The sequence below is a fragment of the Siniperca chuatsi genome, linkage group LG11 (assembly GCF_020085105.1).
Source record: "Siniperca chuatsi isolate FFG_IHB_CAS linkage group LG11, ASM2008510v1, whole genome shotgun sequence".
NCBI lineage: Eukaryota > Metazoa > Chordata > Actinopteri > Centrarchiformes > Sinipercidae > Siniperca > Siniperca chuatsi.
Genome location: NC_058052.1, coordinates 11,010,344 through 11,031,775, shown reverse-complemented (window position 1 = coordinate 11,031,775; position 21,432 = coordinate 11,010,344). Strand labels below are relative to the sequence as shown.

General features: G+C 40.6%; 1 protein-coding gene across 5 annotated transcripts in view; it reads right to left on the bottom strand.

Moving 5' to 3' along the window:
- Positions 1-17,786: 17,786 nt before the first annotated feature.
- The window catches only part of macrod2 (mono-ADP ribosylhydrolase 2), a 390,748-nt gene continuing 387,102 nt past the window's right edge, over positions 17,787-21,432 (bottom strand). For 3 of the 5 annotated variants that reach the window (XM_044213245.1, XM_044213246.1, XM_044213247.1), the window contains 2 exons: positions 21,187-21,258; positions 17,787-19,119 (listed from right to left, as the gene is read on the bottom strand). In XM_044213245.1, the coding sequence (XP_044069180.1) occupies positions 19,097-19,119; positions 21,187-21,258 (95 nt within the window). In that variant the 3' untranslated portion in view covers positions 17,787-19,096. The remainder of the gene's footprint in view (positions 19,120-21,186; positions 21,259-21,432) is intronic. The other 2 variants (XM_044213250.1, XM_044213249.1) reach the window with 1 other exon arrangement.

Here is a 21,432-nt window from a genome sequence, read left to right as displayed (position 1 = left end):
TTGTTTTAATTTTAATATGTGTAAGTAAATACTGTAAGTAGGCTACCCACTGATGTCTGGCATATCATGTGGATTGTTTTGCGTTTAGATTTATCCATCTCAATTCAGAAGAAGACACATTCCCCTCATGGTCAGAAGGGTGTACTGCCTCTAATGTGGTTTTGGGGGCAAAAGTTCTAATCATCACTCAGGGACTGACCTTGGCATAGGGTGTGACAAGGTCAGGGCATAGATGCCAAGTGTCAACAACTATACATATTTACATATCTATGTCATTTGGTCACTGAAATACATTACATTTACAGTGCAGACACCTCAGTTTTGGTATACATTGTTTTCATTTACAGATATTAATCAACTTTTCTGCATAGATCTGAAACTTTGAAGTAGTGACTGAAACATTGGTGCTAATTATTAAAATTGTGATGTGAAGCATTAGGGCTTCTGGATATGTTCACTAGTAGATAAAAACTGAAGTCACATCAGTACTCTTTTCTTGAAGGCTTTATGTCAAGGGCACTTTTAAATTCCAGCTGAGTTGAGGTCTTTTAAATGTCCAGTATGTGCATCCCCACCATTTTAAATTCATTTCAGTCAAAAGCAGCAGAACGCAATTAACTTCATCACATTCCCATCTAATGGAGGCTAGTGTTTGCCAGCAATGGCAGGTTTTATCCAGGCCTCTGATGGAACGTGTTGGGGGGTGAGTCTCAAAGGAGATGGACACAATGATGACCTGAATGTCACTGGCATCTTTGAGCGGCGCTCATTTGTGAATGTCTGTCCGTGAGCCAGAGAAAACTCTATGCCCTCCAGAAGGATGAGTTTGTCTCTGTGTCATTTTTAAATTGGACTCCATTTCTCCCTGCCCACCCCTGCTCAATTTTGGACCTCACATGAGCTTCATTAGCATTTGCAGGAACTGGGAGACATTTACCACCATGGATTGTGACAGATTTCACAAGCTCAATTTTACTGTTACCTCCTTGGGGGGGGGGCTCACCATCTGTTGATAGTGACTGTACCCGGCACTTCCATAAGAGGCTGCCTTTCTGCCATTGCTAACAGTCCTATGACAATTCTGGTATCTACACAAGAAATTAATACTTTTATTGAGATTTGAATGTCCTAGAAGTTGAGGTAAAGAAATGACTCAAAGTATTTGAGTATTTCTTGGGCATATATAATGTACAAGTTATTACATGTCAATTAGTTTGAAAATTCTTTGGCTTTTAACAATTTGTCAATATCAGCCTTTATTATATAGATTAGCTCCAGTCCACACTGGATTGTCTGAACTATGTTGTTAAAGCTAGGGTAGGTAAGGGAGGGGTGGGATTTTTTCAGTTGGATACTTTCAAAATTTAGCTATCTCTTGCTAGATTCACCAAAGTTACCTACCCTAGCTTTAATGCCTCCATTTCAAGTTGCACTTCAGAACTATCTCTATAATATTAAGAGATTAATAGATAATTAATAGATAAGTCTTGAAAATTGGCAAACAAGTGAAGACATTTGATTTAATTTTGATTTCTGTGAAATGGCTGTTGGACATTGTTTATCAGTGTGTATGGGGACACATTGTTGGAGTTGTGTTGTAGACCGATTATAGCGGAAAACGTCTTCATTTGTTGGCCATATAAATGCCCAAGCTTGACCATCACTGCACTGTTTGCGTATGAGTCTTGATGTAGGCGGTGGTGATTGGATGCTGGCTTCAGTGGGGTAATCTGAGATTATGTTACACAGGAGCTGCTTGATTGGTTTAATAAAAAGCCCACTAATAAATGATTGGCTCCTGTGGGTAATAGGAATGAGAGTTTTGAGCTTATTTTATTTGATGATATGAAAACGCCTTGAATTGTGATGAGATAACGGGGGAGATGGAAAAATATATAAATGGATAGCTTAAAAGGAAGTGATTCATCAAAGAGTAGAGGAGAAAGACTTAAGAATGAAGTATGCTTCATAACAGAACTAAGTTTAGTTAAGATATTCAACCATAGCACTGTTTTACATTGCTCGGGGGTCCAGCTCTGTTAGTTCCCTCATTCTGTTTTAAAAACTCACGTAAAAAGTTTGTTTCAGTGACACTCACTGCTAATCAGCTTTCAACTTGCCTGTGTGGCTGCTTTTGTGTAATTCTTTTATTCATAAACACCTTGAAAAACAGCCCAGTTCAGATTTGTGCTACTGGCTGGGCACTGCAGTCCTTTGAGACCTCAAACATTTCAGATTATGTTGTAATAAAAGGTGATAGAGGGTGCTGTGCAGCAGGTCGCACAGATGAGTAGCTGCTCTGAGTGGATGTACTTTTACATGATTTTCTTAAGAGTCCCATAAAAGTTGGAGAAAGAGATGGAACTTCAAATATTCATAGAGTAGTGCTTAACCAAAAAGCTTTCCACATATTCCACAAAACAGACTTGTAATGGAGTTAAAGACAACATATTCTATAAATAAGAACCGTACAATGTTTTGGTTAACTGAATGATATTGGTATACAACAATCATATAATGCTTTATAAAAAACACTTTTGAAGTGTTAATGTGTTCGACTTCTTTTTGTAGGATGTGCCTTTTTTGTGGTCGGTACCAGCTGAAATATGTTAGCATTTTGTAGTTGTGAATCCTTCAGTAAACCTTGTTCCCCTGACTGTTATTTACGGGTGTCCAGTCAAAAAATGGGCTCATTGTAAATAGGCTGAGGGACTAGTAGGTGATAAGTATGGTTGATAGTCAGATAGTGCTGCAACTTGTATATGCACCTCATGTCAGCAAGGTTCATTTAGAAAGACTCCGGCACACTTCAGTTTTAGTGGCAGCTGGGTTTCAACTCCAACACTTCGTTATGAAGCAAATGATTAAAGGCAGTGGAGTGCTGTTAAGTTAGATTAGTAAATTGTCCATAAGAATAGTCTGTGTTGTCCTCTTTTCACTCTCTTCTCCTACTACCAGTTGGAGAATGACGTTAAGTATTCCTGCTTTTGTGCCTCATGTTCAGCTGGTCCAATTCAAAATGAACACACAGTAATCACAAACACGAATGCCTCACATCATTCATAAGTGAGTCACTAATTTGATTTACACAACTGCACTGATGTGATTTAATACTGTGAAAATCACAAAAAGTGAACTGCCTACTGTATATATGCCCATGGAGAGGGAACATCAATGAGCAATCACAGCAGTCTGACAATGTTCAATAATGGTTTAAATCAGGCATTGTGTGCTCAGGCATTTACCTGAGCTGCATGTTCCAACAGTATACATTTCTGCAAAAAATCATCAAATCATCAAGTAATCAACCACCAACCAACACATTGCAACAACACTGATAAATCTCTGCCATGGCTTATAGAGGCCTGTAATTGAAACAAATAATAATGCCATATACTCACAATAGAGATGAGTAAGCTACTTAATTAGAGATCCAACAGAAATAGAGGTAATGTATCACAAATGCAGTTTACTGTAATAATAGTGCTTTGTCATTGAGCTTAACAAAATGCCTTGTGATGCTGATTGCTTGCACTGTAGCACCGTCCTCCATCGCTGAGCAGCTGAATTAGATGGAACTTTTGTACCAAAGCAGAATTACAAAGTGACTTATGAAAGCTTGAAATCCCAGAACCCAAAGTAATCATTCATAATTCCGAGTGATCAACAACCTTGTCAAAACTTTGCTGGTATAATATGGTCATTTGTGCAGTAGGACTGAAGTATTAGATTATTATCTGTAGGTAAGAAAGACTTTAAGTAAATGATTATCACGTTGCAGTGCAACAAAATCTTAAACAATCCTTCGCACTAAGTGTGGCTGGCACCAGCAGATGAAGTGTCATAGTGGTGATGAGTGCTATCACCAAAGCTTTCTCCTCCTCCTTTCTTGACAAACACGATATTTACGACAAGCCCTCTGACAAACAGGACAAGGCTGTTTTCCAAACCTGCTGCATTTTACTTTTATGGGAAGCGGGTGAGAGCGGTGACAGAAGGAATGGGTCCAGACTGCTGATGCTGGCGATGTGAGCTCCTTCTTCACACCTCCTATTTCTAGGCTTCCAGCTTCCAGTATGGTGCCATTAATCAAGCTCCAAGTGTTACTGGAGGCATTGCTGTGTTATTGCATGGCAAATGCATAATTAGTTATTAACAAATCTATTTTACAGTCATACTGTATTCAGATGGAGATGCATTTTGTTCCAGTTGCTTTTCTGCTGGCATAATAATCACTGCTTTGGGCCAGAAGTAGTGCTGGCTCACCTGATGCAAGTGATACCAAAAAATACTTTGGAAGCTTCATGGGAGTCACTGAAAAGCAGAGAAATAAAATACCACGTCTGACCATCCAGCTTCACTTTGCCCTCTCAGATGTCCTTCATGTGTGTAAATAACTATCATGTATAACAGGAAGGTTCACCCAGTGAATTCCACTTGGCAGGATGCTGTAGGGATGTCTGTCCCTGCTCTCTTCTTCAGTGTCACAAAGCCAGACACGACTGACTCTTCGCAGCAAAAAAAAAAAGCAAAAGCAATTTTCTCTAGGTCGCACACACACTCTGAGTTTCTTGATAACCTTCTGATTCCCTTCATAACTTGACAATCTATGTCCACCAAGTTTTCATATTTTAAATGCTGGTTCACAAAGTTCTGGGTTCCATATTTCATCTGAGTGCGCCGAGATGCCTGTTCTGCTTAAAGCAAAAAGAAGGAAACGAGGAGTATTCGCTCATTATTCCCCATGTCTTTAGCCCATCCTCGGGACCTTAACCCAGACAAGGGACTATTTCCATGCAATTGGTACTGATGTTGCTCCTGTTGCCATTTAGTGTTTTTGATATGGCCCCGCTTTCTGAACGGAAGGAACAGGGTGCAAAGTGTCCCTCACTACAGGCGGCAAATTACTCCTCAGAACTCCACTAACACCCCTGTGCAACACAGAGCTGCCGTAAAGGCAAAACAATTTGTCCAACATGAATAGGCTCCCTGGAGACTGTCTTAAGTGTTAAATGACCTGGGTGAACCCAATACTAATCCGCGGCTGGGAGTTATTCAGGCTTGGATGGCTAACACTTATATCCTCTGTGCAGCCATTTGAAGACTGTTTATGCAAATTCAAGGTGATCTGATTTTTCTCATGGCTTAGTTTACTGTCTCTCTCAGCCCCTTGGAGACTCCTGCAGTCACTCCAATCGCTCCCAGCCTGCACAGACACGTCAGTGTGAGCGGGCATGAATATAATGTAATACAGGTGTTTCACATAATTAAACTTATTGAGTAACAGTTTAAAAAATTTCAGGGATTTATTGACATTGAATGAAAAAGTCAAACTAACAGAACAAACATCAGACCGTTGAGTGTGTAAGTCCGAGGACTACTGTAACTATGCATATTCTCTGCAAACAAAAACTGTTGACACATTTGCACACAAAGAAATCAAACTTGGGACCTTAGACTATACAAAAATATTAAGGAAAACAACACTTTTTGTCCTACTGACAGTATTAAAGCTTCTTTGAGGACAAACCTGTGTAGTGCATTGTGTGTAGAGTACTATTGTTAATACAGTAGGGGGCAGCAGTAAGCCATGGGTCGTACATCAGGTTTGACTTCCTACCTCTCTCTTTTCTCATAAACAGGACTGTGGTCTGCCCTCCAGACATCTGCTCGGTTGTAAAGGGAATGAATAAATAAAAACAAAGGCCTATGAATGATGCTCCAAGAATTTATGTTCCATGCAAACACATATTCTGTTTCAATACTATAATGCTTATTGGTACATTTATTGTTTGCGTCAGCGTTTATGTTTAAGTGCATTCGTGTTGTTGTGTTATGTCTTTGTAAAATGAAAAGAGGACGAACGAGGGAAGGAGAGGCCTCAGGAGAGTTAGGCCAGTAAGGATGGAGTCAAGTCAGGAAAGAAAGTATAGCGTGACAGCCAGTCACTGTACAATACAGAGAACAGATCATTAATTAATGGTGCCGAGAGTGTGCAGTGAATCGATTCGCCCCTTGAGCACGACACGCACTAACACCCCCATCTAACAGGCATGGTGGGGGGTAGCTGGGCTGGTGGTGGGGGAATCCACTCTCCCCTTGTCAGTTCACCTCCGTTTTAATCACTTCTAATTGTTTCCAGTGGCACGCAGTAAATATCCGGCGGGAAGAATGCAATACACTCCTACCCCCTGGTTCTTCTCATCAGGTCCCTTTCTGTCTTTCATGCTGCGTTTTTTTTTTTTTTTGGCCGATTCATTCCCTCCCTCAGTGAGTGCTGGATGCCTTGATTAAAGTAGTTGTTTCATAAGTGGCTTTTTTGTTATGCTCCTGTTTTTGTGTGTTTTCACTGAGCCTGTTTTTTTCAGTACACATGAAGGAGTGTGTGTGTTCCTGTCAGGGGGTGACAGCTGGCTCTTTCTGCCCCCTGTCACAAAGAGGCTGTGACTGCTGGAGTGTGACCAGCCCCTCACACTCCTGCACCACCCCCCACCCCCCCCCCAGCCTGCCCTGCCACGCTACTTTGCTTGTGGCCCTCTCTCTCTTTAGATCCGCACTGCATATGGGTCTGGTCAGCCATGGAAACCTGCTCAGCCCAATTAGAAGCAGCCGCCAGCTGGGCTTTCCCTCCATTCTTCCATCCCTCCTCTCTGGCCCTGCCACGTCTCTCTCTGTTCCTCTCCAGTGGCTTCACGCTCCTGCATCCCACAATCAGAGCCTCTCTGACGCACATAATCATGCGAAGCTGATGGGCATACTGCCCCAGCCGCGTGGATGGAAGCAGCGATTTGTGACACGTCTCCTCTCTATAGACGCCATGCACGCACATCCATGCTATTGCGTCGACACATACCAAGAAAAGACAGACGCACACATGCATGCTGTGGCGAGGGGTCCACAGTCTCCCCTGCCAGATGCTGTGTTTTGTCTCTGGCCTCACCAGCTGGTTTGGACCAAATGGCTGGAGAAAATGAAGTGGTGTGTTATTGAGTTCATATCTCTGTGGCTGGATTAGAGTGAGGACAGCTCTGCTTAACCCCCCCCAAAAGCACATTCTGGCTATAAAGCCAGACAAGGCAGCTGGAGGAATTGGGTATCATTCAAAAGTTCTGGAGCAATCAGGGCTCGCTAGTAACTGTTGAATAAGGGTATTCACATTTTCAATATGGATTTCTTGTATTATTGAAATAGTTCTGCATTCTGGCTTCATATTAACTCACTTAACATTCATTATCACTTGTGGGAATATGATATGATAGTCTTTCAGTAAATAGTGACAGCCCGAAGTCATTTCATAAGTTGGAAAGAGATTCTTTTCAGCGAGAAAGATAAGTGATTTGATGTTATTTTCTTTCTCTAATGGCTTTTAGTTAATTTCAACTGCCTCACCTGCAGCAGTTCAGGGGCTTGCAGAGACATGAGGTTTTTATATAATGCAAAACCGAGAATCACTCATGAGCATTTCCATATCAAATAAAAAAGCATTTACTTGCTGTCAAATAAAATGTCAAAGCTTGCTCTTGAAGTTTGACTATGTCATTATCACTGAGACGAAACTGAATTATTGGCTATCAGAAAGAGAAATAGGCTACGGTTGTGACAGATAGGCCTAATCGTTCTCAAGGTAAATGTATTGTAGCTTAAATTATTAAACACACGATTGGTCATGTCAGAAAGGTCACACACACACACACACACACACACACACACACACACACAACCATATTCATTTCTCTTTTGTCAGCATATAACTTTTACCTCTATAGTGGTAGTTTATTGTCTAACTCAAGAAGTTTTGATTCACCATTGTACTATTAGGGATTCTAAATTGCAAGGGTTTTGTAAAGGTTACTACTCAAAATGGTTTCAATTTTCTGCCTTCTCTACTTCTCTGTTGTCTTCCCTCATATTCCACTTTGTGGTCATCAATCACTGATGTAGGCCTGATTGCACATGAAGTGGCTGGATCCCATTTTGAGGTGTGACAGGGGCCTATTTTGCACTGGTGGCAGTGATGGCTGCGTGTCAGAGCTCGTGACAGGATGCTCTCCGCCTCGTCTCCTGAGGTTTGGGAGTTTGAGGGGCCACCAGCTCTTTTTGTCCTCCTTTTGTAGATGGTCTCCGACACGGCTTGTTTTAGTCAGAGGCAAAGGCAGTAATTGATTTCTCTCTCCTCTCTGATTCCGCCTCTGGCTCTCAGGCGCTGGCTGCATCTCTCCTCCGAGAAACAGATGAATAAAAAGACAGAGCGTGAAGTTTATAGCCAACAGTCACAGCACTGACAGATGGTCAAACCTCACGTTATCAGGGCCTGATAGAAGTCCGGAATGTGGTGGTTAGTTTCTGAATTGGCTTCTGAAAGGATCGGTCATATATATTAGAGCAGAGAGTATTGAGCCATGAAGAGCTGGAGAGATGGGAGATATTGAGGCGCTCAGACGCTGAAGGTGAGAAGGACCTAAGCTCAGATCTGACAGGCTACATTAATAGATTGGTGAACTGATAGATGCACAGTGGAATGGTGCAATGAATAAACTGATTCAGTCCCAGAAATTGAATTTTCATTCCTTTTGCTGCAGCCAGTGGGAAAAGTTGTTGCAATGTTCAGTGACGTGTTTGGGATTCATCCAAGTGAATGTCACAAAAATGAATTTCTGAATTTACTTTGAACCAACAGTATTATCGCTGACCAGTCAAATTATTATAAGCTCAACAAAAGAAAATTAAAGTCATTTCTTTCAAAGTCTCCATAATATCAAAAGAATCAACAGCGCATTCATCATAATTGTGACCTTCCTGTCAGCAAGACTGACTTAATCAATTGCAGAAGTTGTCAGCTGCGACAAGAGGCGTTTAGCCTGGAGACAAGAGGGACGGGTGGCATGGACTGTCTGCAGACGCTCTAGCCTCTCTCCATTAATGTCAGTGTCTGTTCCAATCCAAACAGCTTACCTCAGACATCCTCCAAAACTTTGTTAGGCAAGTTTGCTTAATCTCTGCTCTTTTTTTTTTTTTTCACTGCACGCAGGAATAAATGAGCCAATTAACAGTGAATGAGAAAATCTCCCTGTATTTTGCAGTATGAGGTGTTTTGTGAGTTGCATCTTGCAGAGACGCTGTGGCGCTCTGTGACAGGAAAGCCTAAAAAGTGATGTTTGGTGTCATTTTAATTATCTCTATCAGCTCATTTGAATTGTTAGCACCTTTCCGCCAGGCTCAGACAGTTTGACAATGATGCTAAATAAAACATATTTATCAATGGAGTTCATACAGCTATGCATCATCAAAATAAATCAACACCAATGTTATGCATTCTGAACTGTTTTCCCATTACTGTCATTGTAAACAATAACTGAAAATCCTCTGATTTAATGAATTGTGAGGAATATATTGTGATTTATTCAGCTTAATGAGATTGAGGGGTATAAAGAGGACAAAGCAGAGGGACTAATCACAGTCAAACAACGGCAGAGACACTGATATATCTCCTTATATGTTGTCCTTTATCCTCCACCTGCCCTGCAGTAGCTTGCAGAGATGACTAGCGTGTCTATCTGTAACCATCCACACTTCATCGCTGAATGATTGGTTGTGAAATGGCACATTTAAATTGCATGCTGTGTTGAAGTGATTTTCCTGCCTACCTTGATGCCTATTTTGTTATGGAAATTCATGATACATTACCATAACCAGCAGGAGTTTGGAACAGAAAATAATGAATCCTGGTGGGAAGGAGCAGCGTTCTCTACCCTTATCTGTGAATTAATAAATACATATACAGTATGCACCTAAGGGTCGCACCATGTAACACTCCAGCAAATGCTTACCACACTTGGCCATTACTCATTGTTAACTGAAGGTTTTCCTTAGAGAGAAATGAATGTAATGGCACCCATGTAATATGGAAAGGTGGGTTTGCAGGCAGAGGATTCTGAAAGGAGCATGTCACCTTAATCACCTAATGGTTTGATATCCTTATTCTGCCTTTCTCAACGGGAAAATCAGCATAGTTAAGATAGTAACAAGACCACCAACCAGCAGCCACCATTACCAGGATCGGTTGGAAGATCATGACTACACTGTAGCTCACCTGTGAAATGTTTGTAGTCCACCATCACAGCTGTGCTTGCTTTTTTATCTTATGCTGTAAAATATTTTATTATTAAATCAACTCATCGTAACTTAACCTTTCATACGTTTCCTCAGCAAATGGGCCAAGCTAAATTGGACACAGTGGTTGGGATGGCCTCTGCTCAATGGCTAAACTCTGTTCACCTGATTCTGAATGCATATAGGGCCTCACTAACTCCTGCTCGTTGCTACAGCAACAGTTCTCTGAAGCATCGGAGGACCCCAAAGGCTCCGCCAGCGCTGAATGGCAGGATGCTGAAATGCAAACGCAATCAAGCTTATCTGTTTTCTCGTGAAGATGTGATCTTAACTTTGTGTGGGAAAATAATCAAGTAAATGTAATTCTTCACAGCATTGTCAACAATCAACAAAAAGACAGCAAACCTACCAGTAGATTTTATGTGACACAACAGGCAGGAATCTGTGTTGAATTTCAGCACATATGTCACTGTAAGTTTGTGGCAACTTTTTTGGTAACAGTGATTATGACAGTGGCCAAGAAGTTGCCTAGAGTGTAATCACACAGGCAGAGGCTGCTGCCAGGATTAATTTGAATTGCTCTTAAGACAGTGAGTCATTTTGTTGATTAGTGCTGTGAGTTTGCCTATCTGCAACAAAATGCATAATATTAACACAGTAAACACAAAAACAGTCAAACTAGTGATGCTTTTTTTTCACCCTTTTGGACAAACTAATTCCACGTAGCCACTCTGCTGAGAATTGGTTTTTCATAAGGCTTTCATATGAATCATTACAACAGTTTAATGCAGTATATAAAATATGCTGATGATTCTGCAAAAACAAATTTAAATAAAAACATGGAGCTCAGGAAATCATGAGCCATTCCCAGAAGGTTCCTGGCAAATTCTGGAGCTTTGGCAAATATATGATCCATTAAAACCAATTTTTTTTTTTTTTTACTTGTGACAGTTGAGAAACACTAAGTGGAATATAGTGTTGCCAACTTGATCGCATTACATTCCCATGATGCCTAGGGTACTTCTGGAAATGACTTGCCAAAAAGAAACTGAAATCAAGAGCACAGAAACACATACGTGCTGCAACACGTAGGTGACCATGGGAGACAAACACAGACTCAAATGACTAGACATCTTTTCACACTGTATTTCTCTTTGCTTTAGTTTTCCGGCAGCACACATACACATGCACACTAATGCACAGATGGCCAAAAATGCACTGTTGAGATAGGAGAGTAAATTATGTTGGTCAATTTGATTCAGGTCTGGGGCCTTGTTGACTGATTCTGGAAGTCTTAAAGCCAGCACAGATGTGGTAGCCCAGTATCGAATTGAATTGTATTGATAATAGATAATTCATATAGATAGTTCAGCTAAAATTCAGGTATTAGTCAGCTAATGCGGTTAGCTTGTGCCAAGTGGTGTGATTAGCTAGCACATGTGGCTGACACTGTAAAACTGAACATATTTTCAGCATGCATAGAAAAAGGGTAGAGAAGCTTAATCACAAAAGTACAAAAAGAGGCATTAAATAACAGTTCCTCTCTTTGATAAGATAATTAATAAACTTGTTAATGAATCTTTTCTCAAGTGGTAACTCACCCAAACTGTTGGCACGTCTTTCAGCAATATATCATCACTGTGTGAGAAAAACCCAGAGAACCACAGCTGATTCTCAGTGGGAAAGTATACATAGTATATACAAACCTACAGTTTAAGTTTGTAACACACAAGCATAATTTGACAGCTAATAGTGATCTAGTTAAAATAGTACTTAGCACTATGTGTGAAGAAAGGTTCGGTATTTTTTATTGTTAACCCTCTGGCAAGGTATAATGTTGAAACCAATAATTTTACAAAGACATATTCCATTTTGTATCTTTAACGGTTTGCATCTATAGACATTTGTCATTTATTAAAAAAGAGTCTCCTACTGATTTTATAAAAATTGGGAAATTGAAAAGCATTTTTACATTTGACCCCAGCTTCCTTACTGCTCTGCTAGTTTTCTATCCTGTTCAGGATTTGCACTTAGGTGCATTTGAATTAGATGGCTGGAGTGAAAAGCAGCAGGGCCCCAGGAGAAACTCTGCACTCCCCTCAGCATGACTTGTAACTTCTTGATCTTTAAATGCATTGCTGATTCATTCCCAGAAACCCTGGAAACTAAGATCCAGGTGACATTTTGCTTTAATGAGTTAGAGAACATCAGCATAACCAAACTGCTCACAAAGTTACAGCTAAATAAGGCTAATGCATTTATTAATGTCTAATTTAATTACTGAGCATTTTAGAGCTGTTGCTTTTTATTTTCTTTCATTAGGCTTTCTGGGTGTTTTTTTTTTGCCTGTTGGAAAAACAACAGAGTTTTTTATGACTTCTGAGGTAAATTTGTTAAGAAGGGGAGCAACGCGAGCAGTCATTTCTTTTCCAATTGCACTCAGTTTATTAGTGTTCTATAAAGAGGTGTTATCATTTAAATTTAGTTTCAATTTATCTCTCCCAAAAAGGGGATATTACACACAAACATGTGCATTTATTTAGATACAGATGGAAGCTTGTCACCAACATAAAAGCTTTGACCTAGTGGATAATGAGGACAATTCAGAGTTAATGATGCCAATTTAACTGAGGTTTATCAGCAGATATTGTTGATGGGTCTCCAATTAAATTAAATACAGGACCTTATATTGGTCCCGGCTGCTCTTTATCAGTCTTGGTGGTAAACAGTTCAACCCATAAAGCAGCAAAATAAGTTTACTGCTACACAGCCACTGCGCACACATAAGTTTCATAACCCATTGAAATTTCTTATTTTACACTAAACCAAGCTGTGTTTTGTTTTGAAAACAGCAGGGAAATGAATTCAGGTGTGGATGTCACTCTTGTGAATTATCACTAAGTTGTTATTCTGGAGCAAGCTGATGGGGGAAAAAAACATCAGAACTGCTCTCCTCTCCTAATTTACTGCTTAGTGATTAAAAAAGCAGAACGATGCATCGGACTCGCAACTGACGGATGCAATACTGTGTAAAGCAAGAACCATTCACTTCTCACAAACCCAACAACATGTTTGTGAAATGTGTGTGGCACTTGATTCAGCTGTGCTCCTCGTATGCAATTCTTGTGTTGCAGAGAAATGTAGAAGACCAGATTTCGCAAACATATGCATGGTTTTTATACAGTACTTTCCACCAGCAAAATTACAAGCAGCTCTATGAAACGATGAACGTTGGAGAAGCTTCGCTAAAAATCCTCCAACTTTCAGACACAAGGTGGCTAGCTGTCAGCGCATGTCTGACTCGGGTGCTCGACCAGTACTACAGTGTGGAGATTTAGTTTCAGATATACACAGATCCAGTCAACAAACTTAACTTACTGTTCCTTCAGCCCATCGTCCAAGAGGCAAACCGAGTGAAGATGTTTCAGCTGGAAAACGCAAATCCATGCAGGCTTTCCCACAAACTCATCACGTTCTATCTGAGCCTGCTACAAAGAGTCACAAAAATCAGCACCATGGTCGTTAACAACTCAAGTTGGTCAGAGATCATAGACTTTGATGGGGCCATTGAAACCAACCAGCTGCCTCTCTGCGCGGTTGATTATTTATGGAATTCAGTTCCAGATGGAGCTGGAGAACGCACATCTCCCCGCACCAGCAGCAGAGAAAGTCAAACAACGTTGCAAAAAATACCTGCTTGAATTTGTAAAGTAAATGAAACAACGTCTGCCTACCAACATGCAGCAACTCCAGTCTCGCACCTACGGTGCTCAGTGCTAAAAAAAACCCCAAACAGCTAGCATCTCTGTCATTTCTCCCAAACTGACCAAATTGCGCAATCAAATGAAAGACGTGAACATCGAATGAACATCCATCGCATTCGGGCTGCCATGCAGATAGCATGGAATCTGCTGCCACCAGTTTGACCCAACCAGAGAGATGCTGGCCTTGTTCAATACAGACATGTATGACAAGGACCAAGAGGGCGAGGGATCTCAAAGCATCTAAACTAAAGACATTGGAAATTGTAAATAGTTCCATTTCAAGATGTTTTTCTCTTTTCAATTATTTTATTACCAAGTCAAACAGGTAATAGCCTATTTACACATATATGTATTGAGAGTATATTATTAAAATGTTGTGAAGCAACATGATAAGGTGTTTCAGTTGAAAAAAGGTATTGCATTAATTATAGTAAATGCATATGAAGTAAAAACTACATTCATGTTGCGCAGATATTATAATACATTTGGCAATCATAGCAATGCTGTTGGAATTAAAAGCAGTGTATATGGTTTGGCAAGGGCATACTTTGAGTTCTGGTTTTGGGCTGGTTTTTGGGCTGGTTTTGTTACACAAACCTGGCAACCCTGCATATTACCTGAATAAGCACATTATGAAGTTGATAATTAGAGCAACAACAGAGAGCGAGAGAGATAGAATTGGTTTATTAATCCTCTTTATCTTCTGTTCTCTTGTCATGAGGGGCCATCAGCATGAGACAAACGTGCTTTTTTAGCCAGACAACAAATGTAATCTGCATAACCGTCTTGTGCTGGTGGAGTTTAATCGATGTATTCTCACTTGTTCAAAGCAAGCTAGCAATGCTGCAAGTCAATTTCCTTTCAACATTTCAGTGGCTCTAGCTGCCTTTGAAGACAGGCATCCATAATGAATGGCGTCAATTTTCATCCCAATTAGAGTGTTTATCTCGGCTTAGTTCACCTATAGTGTTGCCTTTGCCTCTTGTGGGGGCAATGAATTTTCATGAAGGACAAACACTGTACTTCAGATAAAAACAGCTTATCTAGTGCTGGGATTTAATTATTTTTCTCCAATTTGTTTGAGCTGTGTTAACAGCCAGTATGGTGCCAGGTCGCTGTGGTGTGGTGGGAGGGTGGAAGAAAGTGGGAGGAGTTAGCAGCAGGAGAGTAGTGGGAAAGCTGAGAGAAGGAGAGAGAACATGGTAATGCATGTTAATATAAGAAGAGGTCCACAGAGCTTTCATCTGGAGAATGGAATAAATGGAGCATATCACATCATATCATCCCACAGCCGCTTGATAAGATCTGTCAAATACAAACGGACAAAAACATGGCAACTTCACAGGTCAATCCACACTACTGTCACATGCATAAATACTCTCATATGTTCATGGTTTACTTGAATGTGTTGATACAGATACCTGTGAGATGTTTTTGCAGTGCTGTTAACGAAATGAGTGAACAATTCCAGCCTCACAACTCTGATGTAAGCCATAAAATGCAACATTGTTAAGTGTATATTAGGACGCCAGGCTGTTTTTGTGGGATAGGTGGTTTGTTATTTCAGCCCCGAAGTGTTTTGTATGCCAAGGAGCCGGTGCGTGGCAGCAAGCCTGTGCGATGAAGCTATTTCCCTTGACATTACCTACTGCTCAAGTTCAGGGAACCCACCGCTCTGACATGCAACATTTAAATGAAGTCATTAAAATTTAAACCGTCTCCGTTCCAGGGACAATCACTCCTGACATCCGCTTGGCATGCGACAAGTTAATGGAATGTAAACATGGTAGCTGGTAAAGCTATGTGAAACTTGTTTTTCATTGGACTTTCACAGCAACAGATGAGAAACCTGTTGTTGATGCTTTTTTGCCATTATGCTATCCAAAAATGATGACAATGGCTGACAACTCTCTTTACAGGATAACGTTTAAAACACTATGTTCCCGTAGTTGATTGATGCTTCTCTGGAGAAAAAGGACACTTGTTGCTATTTTTCCTGCATTGAACATGTTAGGAAATCTTTTTCTTTATCTTGTGTTAAAGTCTTGTGTTGGACTGAATTTGCAGTGTTATGAATTAGAAGTATTGGGGTGTCCTGGTAGCCTCGTGGTCAAGACACAACTCAACTTCCTACAACTACAACTTCCACAGTTCCCGTACCCCCTCGGTGGAGTATCCTTTGAATTAAAGATGGTTCACTGTGCAAACTTTCACTGAACACAATCTTTGGGTGTTGACAGTCTGGAGATAAAAGCATACAGTGAGAGGTGTTGAATGATTCGAATCATTTGCCTTCTGATCCAGTTGCTGCCCATCATCTCAGTAAAATGTTTGATAGTTACAACAGGAATTGGGACCGTTGACATCACGTGTTAAAGTGGGAGAAATACTTATATTAAAAGGTGGGGTATGCGATTCTGGAGAAATCCAGTACCATGATATAGAGTGAACAACGACACAGCAAGTAATGTAAATAACGTTAGCTAGGTTGTGGGTTAGCAAACTGTCGCTACAGATACTGCCGCAAAGCTAACAGCCAGAGAAGACAAGTCGGTTTCCCAGAGCCAGCAAACCAGCTCCAGACAGCAATACTCTCAACTCTCCTGCTACTATAGCTAACATCACAACAACAGCATATCTTGGCAACTAGAAAGTAAGCTGACCTGTAAGTAACCTGTCTGTGGACAAGTCATTTAACATTACCTGACACACAAATCATGGCTGAAATAGTGTTGTGTGGCTCGGTGCGAGCCACTATGTTTATTTCCCATTTATAGAGCCAGGGCTGTGTACAAACCCCGGATAAGTGACTGAAAACGTTGAACAAACGGCAAACTAACGTTATGTGCTGTGAGTGTGAGAGTATCTATTATTTTATCATCCACTTCAGGTATTAACGTTCGTGCAGAGCCGCAGCTCACCTGAGGTTTACCTCACTCTGATGAAGTTATGAGTTTACAGCCAGTGTTGTCCTCATCTCTCCATCCACCAGCTCATCAAAATGTTATCCTCAGTTTTGATCCCTTATCTGCATGGATTGCAGAAAAGGGACCAACTCTTTTTGATGAATGTCCATTTGTGTTTGGTAAAGGAGTAAGTGGCAAGTATTTGTGTCCTTGGAGTTTGGCGGTTGCCTAGCAACACGGCTGTAATCATAGTCTACATATTGCCCAGTGTGTTGCCTCAATATTTACATCAGCCGTTCAATATGTGCTCCTTTCTGGTAGTGAAGTTGTTATATGTGAGGTTTTCCAGTCTTTATAGCATCGGTTTGTCCTCAGGTTTGTTTCCAGCTTAGTATCTGATGGATATGTTTTTGTTTGTTGAATGATGAAAACTGAAACTGGTGCAGACTGTTGTTTTTTAACATGGCCAGTTTTAAAGTTCTATACATTGGCTTTAATGACTAATGGTTAAAATATGTACAGTAGTTTTGTGACATATGGCAGTCCAACTCATGAAGTGTGACTTTAGGAATTATGAACATAAGTAAACATTTACCAAAGATTCGAAAAGTTGCTGAGAAAAGATTTTGTTTACAGATAAGAGAGGTGATTGATATAGAGGTTCTGCTCTGGAGAGCTGTTGAATCTTTGGTAACAAACTTCTTGTGAGGCCTCTGGCCATTAGTGAGTTTCTCAGAGGGAGGGAGGGCTCTGGGGTGAGAGGGTCTGCCAGATATCTCTTCTCATTTGATACAGGAGAGAGCCTGAGGGCCAGAGAGGCAGCATGCCGGAGATCACAGGACAGACTAATTGTTTCTGTCCCAGAGACACACCACTGATCGCTCTGTTACAGTTGTTCAATTTCACACGTGAAATTTGAACTGAGGGGAAATTAACTGTACCAGCTGCAAATAGAATAAATATAATATTAGCTAACAAGTAAAAACAAGACGCATGACAAGGTACATTAAAAGCTGAGACATGGCTTCCACCTTAGATTTTATTAGTTGTTTCTGTTATAGTTTAGCAAAGCAAACATCAAAGTATGAAGGCATCATTTCATAGAACTGTAATTCATCTGATCTTTAGTATGGCACCACTGAAAATTATTCATGAATCATACCAACATTTAAAAGAAATCATTTTTCTAAATCAACTGAGGAAAAACCATTAACAACAGGCATTAGCCATTACATGATGTACTTAAAATTACAAATCAATTGCAAGCAATACACAACCAAGAATTCATACTTGGACCACCTCCTTAGGTCTGTGATTGTGATTTTGTTGTTTGATATGAAATAAGGCAGATTCCTTCAATACAGTTAGAGACAATCTGGTAAGGAGACAAGCAAAAGCGAAGACGACTGTAATTCCTGTTTATGTTGGTGAAGTTCAAAGCAATTTTCTGGCATGCACTGGAAACAGCAATGAAAAAGGGGGAAAAGAACTAATCGATTTGTTAAAAGACACTCACATCCTCTTTAGTGTGCGCGGGCGTTGATGAACAGTTTCCTGGTAAAACGAGTTAAGCTGCAGTTACAGCAGCGGCGGCGGAGATCAGACGTGATCAGTGACGTTCCTAGATAAAAGGCCGGGGAATGACACACTGCCTTACAGACTGTGGTCTGAAGGTATTGGCTGATTTGACTAAATACTGGAGCTCCAGCTGCAGTAGCGTGTGAGGAGACATGGCAGGTGTCAGTGTGTTGCACTCCAAAGAGGCCTACAAATGCAGGGTGTTGTCAGGTATTCCACTGTTGAATGTCATCATGACTGTGGCGGCGGTATTTGGGTTGTAAGAACAAAAGGATGGTTGATGTTAAGCATCACCCAGCCTAGACTGTCAACATGTAGGAGCTGTGGCTGTTGTCCTCTGACAGCGTCACCATGCTCTCACAGTGGGTATAGATCAAATAAAGAGATTTGAACCTGGTTTATCTCATCGCACCCAGCTGGCAAAATGATGTATGACTCTAACACAGAGTGAGGTATGGCTCATCTTTTCTGGTTGATATGTTCAAGTCCTATAGTAAGGTTTTGTTCATACATACATATACAGTGCATACAGTGCATACATACTTCAGGGATGAGTAGTTTCTTAACAAAGAGGGAAAAGGCTAAATAAAGTAGTGAATGTGAGCATCTTGTGAGTAACTGGTTGGCCTAGGCCAGTGTCAGAGCCCATACTGACATGGGCCAGTCTGACACCAGTGGGGTTGGCTTCGCACAGTTTGCTGGCTGTCAGATGAGGTTGATTGTCCTTCCCTCAGCTGGTCATTCTTTCTTCTCAACAGTGTCTGGATGGAAAACAAATTCATAGTCTGAATTTAAATTGTACATGGCTGAATTACTGGTTCTCACATTTAGTACTCAATACTGTGTCTTAAATAATTACTGTTTATTACTGGTCCTTCAGCAGAGCAGGTGACTGTAAAACTAAGATTGGAAACTTCTATTTACAATCCCTGCAAGGCTGAAATGATAATTGCACACTACAAATTAAAAAGGGTGAATGGAACTAGAGCTGAAACAATTAGTAAATTTAACAATTTAGTCGATCAACAGAAACAATTATTAAAATAGTTGCAGATTAATTTAAAATAATCTTTCAAGCAAAACTACCAAATATTCCCTGGCTCTAGCTTTGTCATATGTAAAGGTAAACTGAACATCCAACGTTTTGGGCTGTTGGTTGGACATAAGGAGCAATTTGTTGACACCACCTTGGGCTTAAGGGAATTCTGATGGCCATTCTATGCTTTTTTCTGACATTTTATAGACCAAAGGAATAATCAGTTTACCAGGTAAATTATCTCAAGATTAATCAATAATGACAGTAACTGTTAGTTGCAGTTCTAGAAGAAACAATAAATGATCTTGCTATTCTCACATTACCTGTAGTAATGGTCAAATGTAGAGTTTATCCTAATGTTGGCTCTAGAGAAAGACCATGGTATCATTAAAATCAAAATTTTCCCATTGGAGGCATGAATATGGTCATGATATTTCATACCAATCTGTCTATAGACAAGGAAATATGCACTGCTGTCCTTTTTGCCTGAAGGTGGTGTTCTAGTGCAGAAGTGGAAATATTTATGTGATGCTGGCAATAGAGGAAAGTTCAGGGGGATTGCTAAAGGCAGGATTCATCCTTCTGAAGACAATGACTATCTACAGCAAATTTCATGAAACTCCAGTGACTGGTTTTCAGGATACTTTGCCATGGACCAAAAAGTTGGTAAAGGGAAAAGTTTGACCTGATAATGGCACTAAAGGTCAGGGGGTCACCCAAAATCATTAGGAGACATTCTCTGGGGACCAGGAATATCTTACCAAATACCAAATTTCATGGCAAGCTAATCAGTTGAGATTTGGTCCAGAGCAATATCTTGCAGCATGGCAGTCTGTTGTGATTGCCAGGCGTCAAGTGTTTTGATACTGTACTTTGGCTAATTTTAATTGCACACTATGTGCTACCCAGCTCCCTTATACACCATCCCATCCTGATCCACACGCTTGTTTGACGACAAGCTTTTTCTTCTCTGGCGCTTTGTCTGGCATTGTTTAAGTCCTCTCCTTTCTACACCAACACGTTTGTCTCTGCCAAGTTATTTCATATTCTGCTAGCCTGTCCTATTTATTCAACCCTGACAATCTGTTCACAACAGTTGCTTAATGAATTTTTTTCTACCTGGAAAGTGTACGATGCCCAAATCTGAATCCCATTCTTTGGCTCAACAACTCTATAGAGCCACACACAGAACAAATGCAGACATAGAAATTCACAGCACACTCCCCAGATGTCTACATTCAAATTACATGCCGTCTTATTACCCTAAATCTCAACAGAGACCTAATAATAACAACAGTGTGGTATCCTTATCAAATATGATTTATTGGCATGATTATTTCCCCTACAGTCTGTTGGCTGCATGTTAAAATAATATACATTGCATACTTGATTTATTAAATGTCTGATAGTGGAGTTTGTGGGTAATTCATCACACTCAATATCCAAAGATGTGCTGACACGTTTATACCTAAATATCAGGGTCATAGCTGTGGACCTGAAATGGGTAGAGAGGATTTACAAATGCATTTGGCCCTGGAGGAGCACGTACAAACCGCATGCCTGCCGCCTGCCCCTACAGAGAGCAGGAGATGGAGACAGACGGTGGAAGAAACGGAGACAAGGAGGTTGAAGCTTGGTAACACTTGGCAGCACAGCGCTGAGGATTCTCCAGATGAAGTGAATTTTAATTCAGCAGCTGTGGCCACTAATAAGAATCTACTTTTAAATAGAGACGTGTGCGAGATAAGAGCGTGCCAGTGAGCGAGTGTGAGTGCTTCCCCCATGCCCTTACCTTTGGACTGAATGCTGTCACTTAGAATCGAATCAGGTTCCTCTGAGCTCTTGACATGATCTTTTATCTCTTCTACACAAGAGTAAGGGAGAGAAATGAGAAGAATAGAGAGGGAAAGAGGGTAAAAATATAAGGAGAGGCTGCGATAATCAAGCAATCTGTTGCCCCTCATGCTGTGCAGAAAAGCATCAATTTGCCTAAACAATTTCTCTGCCCTGCCAAGCTTGTGAATCAAGCTGAGTGGGT